Here is a 6,928-nt window from a genome sequence, read left to right on the forward strand (position 1 = left end):
CAATAGATTGTAAAGTGCAAACAGGAACTTATGGTTGAAGATTCAAAGAAAAGAAAACAAGAAATGAGAATCTTGACAGCTTCCAAGAGGTTTGGTCATTTTCATTTGAATAAACAATGGAAAACAAGCAAATGTAACCAAAAGACTCGGTCTAGATTCTGTATAAACACAAGAGGCTTTAGCTTGCTGCAGAATCCACAGCCACTGGCTTACTGCACAATCTTCCCCCTAGTAGTTTTGACTTTTGACACCAGCAGATTAAAGAACTTATAAATATAATTCAATTTCTACTTCAAACCAGACATATTCCTCACCATGCCTCCCACTAAACGAGCCAAAAGAAACTTAACCATAACTATCACCTCCTCCTCCAATCACCATTACCAAGCTTCAGCATCAGTCGAAACAATCATCAACAATGATGACCTTTTAACTGAAATACTTCTTTGTCTCCCAATCAAATCCCTGCTCAAATTCAAAGCAGTATCCAAACACTGGCTCTCCCTCATCTCCAACCCCATCTTCTCCCACCGCCTGCGCCTCGTCCGTAAACTCATCTCAGGCCTCTTCGTCCGCCGTTTCACTTTGCGCGTCAATAATCCTGAGTATGAATTCATCAACCTTGAATCCAATCCCTCTCGCGCTCCCTTCAAATCTCTCACTTTCGTTAATGATTCATATGGGATCAAAGTCCTGCAATCTTGCAACGGTCTGTTGTTATGTAGCAGTTCTCGAGCATATCAGCCTCGCCGCATCTACTACGTTTACAATCCTACTAACAAGCAGTACACCATACTTCCTCGCCTTCATGTTGATAGAGGAATTTTCAGATTGATTTTTGGTGTTAACTTAGCGTTTGATCCTTCAAAATCAGCTCATTATAAAGTCATTTGTGTGAGAAATTGTGATTCTTTGCGTGATGGCCATTATCAGATAGAGATTTACTCATCCAAAACGGGGCCCTGGAGACTATCTGGAGGTTCTTTCACAGCACCAAGTGTTATAAATTTCAGAGGTGGTGTATTTTGGAATGGTGCCATTCACTGGGTTAGTACTCATGGCAGTTCATTATATTTCGATGTTGATCAAGAGAAACTAAGAGAAATGCCGATGCCTCCTATTCCTGATGAATGGGAAGAGAGGAGGCATCAGTATTTCGGAGAATCTAGAGGCCATTTGCATCTTATTGAAATTTATGGTCCCTGCACTGCTCTATTCAATGTTTATGAAATGAAGACAGACTACTCAGGTTGGTTTGTGAAGTACCGTGTTGATCTTGGTGGTGTTACATATGTATTTCCTGAAATGATTAGGACTTATCTTGATCCTGAAGACTTGCATTATTATGGGTATTCGATACTGTGTGTTGTCAGGGAAGAGAATGATGATGACTCATATTTGGTGTTGCATTTGCCTAAGAAAGCAGTGCGTTATAATTTGAAGGACAGGACATTCAAGAAGCTTCACGATGTCGCTCCAGCTGGTAATCAAGCTGAAGATGAAAGTGCATTGCAGTTTCGATGGTTTGATGCTTTTCAATACACTGAGAGTCTTGCTTGTGTTTGATGATGCATAAGCTCAATAGAGCGGCCACCTTAGGCCATTATTTTTTTCATTAATCTCCTTTAGTAGTGTTCAAGTCTTGAACTTTAAGATGTTTGTCGATCCACAAAAACTGATGATCAATCTGTTTGTTATCCTGAAAAATCTCCTGAATCCCCTACTACCCCAAATTTGTTCAGAAAATCCTAATGAAGATTGACCTCAAGTAAGAGATGCATTTGCAACCTGATTGCTTTATAGTCTTTCTTTATGCTGAGGAACCTGTGAACCTGTAGATTGTAACGCCCAAATTTCTATTATTTTATTTTGTTTTAATGGAATTTATACATGGCATTATTGCCCTTATAAATAGGGTTATTCATGGGGTAATTTTTTAGAAAAGGGTTATTTTTTTAAATTTAATAGGGTTTCTTAAAACTCCCTATAAATTTATATTTTTCCCTCTTCCATAACCCTAAGTCCACAACGTTTCTTCTTTTTCTCTACTGTTCATTACGCTCTTACCCAAATCTTAGGATTCAAACCTTGTTTATGAGAAAATCAAAGCGATTGGTAAGTTTACTCTCCTTATTCTCCATAAGTTTTCTAATCTCTCTACTCTCTATCCAGGGTTTGAATTGACATGATTTTATATTGTTACAGATCATAATACATGATTTAGGATGTGTTTAGGTTCTGTTTAGAGCTCTGAATTATTTTGAGTCGTATTAATCAATCCTTGGTGCATTAAGTACATTGAACAATTCTGGACAGCATGAGTGTCTAGAATTCAAACATATATTTTCTGAACGATTTTTCCTAACAACTTTATCTTTCTGAAAACTAGACATGTAGGGCTTATTGATTAAATTTTGTTTCATAAGATTTGACTTGTTTTCAATTTTATATGGATTTTCGAAGCTGACACTATTGCACTGGAAAACTGTGATTCCAGCAAAGAGACCAGATTCACAAAATTATTTGTACTATCAAATGAACTCAAAAACTTCTGAAATTTTATATGAGAGTTAATATATTTGTCTAGTATTTCCAGTTTTAATTTCATTATTTTCTGATTAATATCTGATTTTATAAAAATCTCATAACTTTTTTGTTTGGCTAAGGTACTGTGAAACAGTTTCGAATTTGTCAAAAAATAAATAGTTTTGAAAATGTTTTTGGTAATGGATCCTCTTCAAAATTTTACATGAGGTACCCATGGATGTCCATAATAGTTTCGTAAAATATTATGTCATTCTGATTTTTGGATTACGTGTTAAAATTCTAAGAATCAGACTAGTATAGGTATGAATTAGAAAATCAGATTCTTAGAATAAGTTATTGATAGTTATATCTTGTATTTGCTCATAACAAAAATAAACTTAAAAGAAACATGAGTCTATTATTCTCTTATTCAATTAGCAAAAGGAAAAGAAATCTCTAACTCCAATGATAATTATCAATAAATTATTCTAAGAATCTGATTTTCTAATTCATACCCGTACTAATCTGATTCTCAGAATTTTTTTAACTCTTAATTTAGAAATTAGAATAACTTAATATTCTACGGAACTATTCTGGACATCCATGGGTACCTCATGTAAAATTTTCAAGAGGAACCAATACCAAAAACATTTTCAAAATTATTTATTTCCTGACAAATTCGAAACTGTTTCACAGTACCTTAACCGAACAAAACGGGTTCTGAGAATTTTATAAAATCAGATACTAATCAGAAAATTATGAAATTAAAACTGAAAATACTAGACAAATATATTAACTTCCATATAAAATTTCAGAAGTTTTCGAGTTCATTTGATAGTACAAATAATTTTGTGAATCTGGTCGCTTTGCTGGAATCGCAGTTTTCCAGTGCAATAGTATCAGCTTCGAAAATCCATATAAAATTTAAAACAAAGTCAAATATTATAAATAAATAAAAATTAATCAATAACCCCTACATGTCTAGTTTTTAGAAAGATAAATTTCTTAAGAAAAATCATTTAGAAAATATATGTTTGAATTCGATATATTCATGCTGTCCAGAATTGTCCAGTGTCCTTAATGCACCAAGGATTGATCAATAAGACTCACAATAAATCAGAGCCCTAAACAGAACCTATATACATCCTAAATCATGTATTATGATCTGTAACAATCTAAAATCATGCCAATTCAAATCCTAGATAGAGTGATTGGAAAACTTATGGAGAACAAGGAGAATAAACTTACCAATTGCTTTGATTCTCTTCTAAACAAAAGTTTGAATCTTAGGATTTGGGTAAGAGTGTAATGAGCGGCAGAGAAAAAAAAAAAAGAAACCCCTATTTATAAGGGCAATAATGCCATTTATAAATTCAATTAAAACAAAATAAAATAATGGAAATTTGGGCATTACATAGATATTCAGCTGCACTTGAGAGTTTTTCTTTCCCCTAGTAACATATTAGATCCGGGCATAATTTCGGTGCCCAAGTCAGGCATTCCCTTATCTGGAAAATATGCAGTAACTTTCCCCTCAAGAAGTCAGGTTTCTGGAAGAATTTTATAGGTGTATGACAATTTCAACAAATTATGAGACCCCAAAAGGAAATGAATAAAATTTCTTTTAAATGTTACGTTTTTAAAGCATAGCTTTCTGTCATATACCTACATAATACACATTAGTATCTGGTCAAATATTACTTTCTTCTGTCTTTTTCCTAGTTTATTTTAGTGTAATTGCATCAAATTATGGTGACTAAAGAGTTGTTTCTATTGTTTCTCTTTCCCGGCACTCAAAGCGAAGGGGCGGTTTCATTGTTGCACACTTGCATTACCCAAATCCTAGGCTAAAATTTGAGTGCACACAATTCTTTGTTTTTAGGCCTATTTTCTCTGGGTTATTAAGAGCCCATTCTGACTATAATACCTAACCCTCTGTTGTTTATTATGATTACATTTTTGAACTTTTTATTAGGCCTACATCTTTTCCACAAAGCTATGGACCCACTTGTTGAGATTGCATTCTAAGCAAAGGATATCTTGCTTTCTCTCCTCGGTTTGTACTTCTTCTCCTCTCAAAATCTCTCTTCATTTTCAAAAAGATAATGTTTTCATTAAGAAATAGTTTATCAGCTAAGTAGTCATGTTCTTCCGATATACATCTTTTATTTTCTTTAAAAATATAAACTATACAAGCAACTAGATTATGTTAAACACAAAGATGCATAATATTACGTATAAATATGTATACTCTCCCAAATTATACAAGCTTCTAGAAAGCCAACTGAATTAGTAGTCTTGTTTATGAAGTTTTGACCAAAGTCTTCACAAGCTCAAGCAATTTACTTGAATTAAAGATAGGAACACCATAACTTGACGTTTGGATTAGCTACCTTACACGTTTGGATCATCAAACCAATGACCCATATATATGGGATCAATTCTTAACACTTGAACACGAAACAGAGAAGTAGCAAAACAATAAAAACAAAATGATGATTCCAAGCAATTACCTACTTCCACTGCTTTCAGTTCTCCTGTTATCAGCTTCAGCAACTACTTCAGCTTCTCTTCTAGATAATTTTAGCAAATGCCTCTCTGTCAATTCGGAGCTTTATGTACCTTCATCAACTTTTTTCAGTCAAAACAATTCTTCATTTTCTTCAATCCTGGAATCTTCTGCCCAAAACCTGAGGTATTTGGTGCCTTCAATGCCAAAACCTGAGTTCATCTTCACTCCTTTGTATGAAGCTCATGTTCAAGCAGCTGTCATATGCTGCAAAGAGCTCGGAGTTCATCTAAGAGTACGAAGCGGAGGTCATGACTATGAGGGCCTCTCTTATGTATCCGAGACTGAAACACCTTTCATTATTGTAGACCTTGCCAAGCTTCGTTCCGTTAAAGTTGATATTGATGACAACAGCGCTTGGGTTCAGGCTGGTGCCACAATTGGTGAAGTTTATTATAGAATTTCGGAGAAAAGTAAGACTCATGGCTTTCCTGCTGGTCTTTGCACAAGCTTAGGCGTTGGCGGGCACATTACAGGTGGTGCTTATGGTTCTATGATGAGAAAATATGGCCTTGGTGCTGACAATGTTGTTGATGCAAGAATTGTTGATGCTAGTGGCAGAATACTGGACAGAGAAGCAATGGGTGAAGATTTCTTTTGGGCAATAAGAGGCGGCGGAGGTGCTAGCTTTGGAGTTATTCTAGCCTGGAAGATAAAACTGGTTCCTGTGCCAGCAACTGTGACGGTTTTTACAGTTACGAAGACCCTGGAACAATGTGCCACAAAGCTACTTCACAGGTGGCAAGAAGTCGCAGATAAACTTGATGAGGATCTATTCATTAGAGTTATCATACAAGTGGCCAATGCAGGCCCAAAAGGTGAAAAAACTGTAACAACTTCTTACAATTCCCTCTTTCTTGGTGGTGCTGAAAGACTCCTCAAGGTTGTGGAAGAAAGCTTTCCTGAATTGGGCTTGACGAAAAAGGATTGTACCGAAACAAGCTGGATCAAATCTGTGCTTTACATTGCCGGCTATCCAAGTAACACACCCCCTGAAGTTTTGCTCCAAGGTAAGTCTTTATTCAAGAACTATTTCAAAGCCAAATCAGACTTTGTTAAAGACCCTATTCCTGAAACTGCCCTGAAGGGGCTATGGAAAAGGCTTTTGGGAGAAGATAGTCCATTGATGATATGGACTCCTTATGGAGGGATGATGAGCAAGATTTCGGAATCCGAAATTCCTTTCCCGCACAGAAAGGGAACCTTATTCAAGATTCAGTACGTGAGTACGTGGCAAGATGGAGAAAAGAATGCGACAAAACATATAGATTGGATTAGGAGACTATACAATTACATGGCTCCTTATGTTTCGATGCTCCCCAGAGCTGCATATGTGAATTACAGGGATCTTGATTTGGGCATGAACAAGAACGACAGCAGTTTCATTCAGTCTAGTGTTTGGGGTTATAAATACTTCAAGGATAATTTCAACAGATTGGTAAAAGTGAAGACCAAAGTTGACCCTGATAATTTCTTCAGGCATGAACAGAGCATTCCACCACTTCCGCTTTGTTCGGAGCACTGCTTGGCTTGATTTGTCTGGAATTTGTAGTTGATTTTTAGTAGGTATTGTTTGTTTATTTATACAGAATAAAATTGTCAACTTAACCATATATTGTGCCTTTTTATGTGTTATACAGAGAAGCATTAAATCTGTTAAACCTTGATCAAAAGTAATCAATCAAGAATCCCCAAGACCAGTTAATCTCTCTGATATTTGATAAAGAAACACCAAGTAAACACAAAAGAAACAAAAGCAAATCTGAAATCAGCAAGCAGAGAAGAACAGTTTATAGTGGTTCGGCCTGGAGATGGCCTACATCCACTGAAGAA

General features: G+C 35.7%; 2 protein-coding genes across 2 annotated transcripts; both read left to right on the plus strand.

Moving 5' to 3' along the window:
• Positions 1–315: 315 nt before the first annotated feature.
• LOC102617634 (F-box protein At5g07610-like) lies at positions 316–1,914 on the plus strand. Its single transcript, XM_006490170.4, has one exon. The coding sequence runs from the start codon at positions 316–318 to the stop codon at positions 1,564–1,566; it is 1,251 nt and encodes a 416-aa protein (XP_006490233.2). The 3' UTR covers positions 1,567–1,914.
• A 3,053-nt stretch (positions 1,915–4,967) lies between these two features.
• Positions 4,968–6,708, plus strand: LOC102630907 (berberine bridge enzyme-like 15). Its single transcript, XM_006490138.4, has one exon. It carries the CDS (start codon positions 5,019–5,021, stop codon positions 6,627–6,629), a length of 1,611 nt encoding a protein of 536 aa, XP_006490201.2. The 5' UTR covers positions 4,968–5,018; the 3' UTR covers positions 6,630–6,708.
• Positions 6,709–6,928: the final 220 nt, after the last annotated feature.

Source organism: Citrus sinensis, chromosome 9 (assembly GCF_022201045.2).
Source record: "Citrus sinensis cultivar Valencia sweet orange chromosome 9, DVS_A1.0, whole genome shotgun sequence".
Taxonomy (NCBI): Eukaryota; Viridiplantae; Streptophyta; class Magnoliopsida; order Sapindales; family Rutaceae; genus Citrus; species Citrus sinensis.

Excerpts from the sequence above, each read along its gene's own strand:
- LOC102617634 (XM_006490170.4), top strand. The coding sequence starts at position 316 with ATGCCTCCCACTAAACGAGCCAAAAGAAACTTAACCATAACTATCACC.
- LOC102630907 (XM_006490138.4), top strand. The coding sequence starts at position 5,019 with ATGATGATTCCAAGCAATTACCTACTTCCACTGCTTTCAGTTCTCCTG.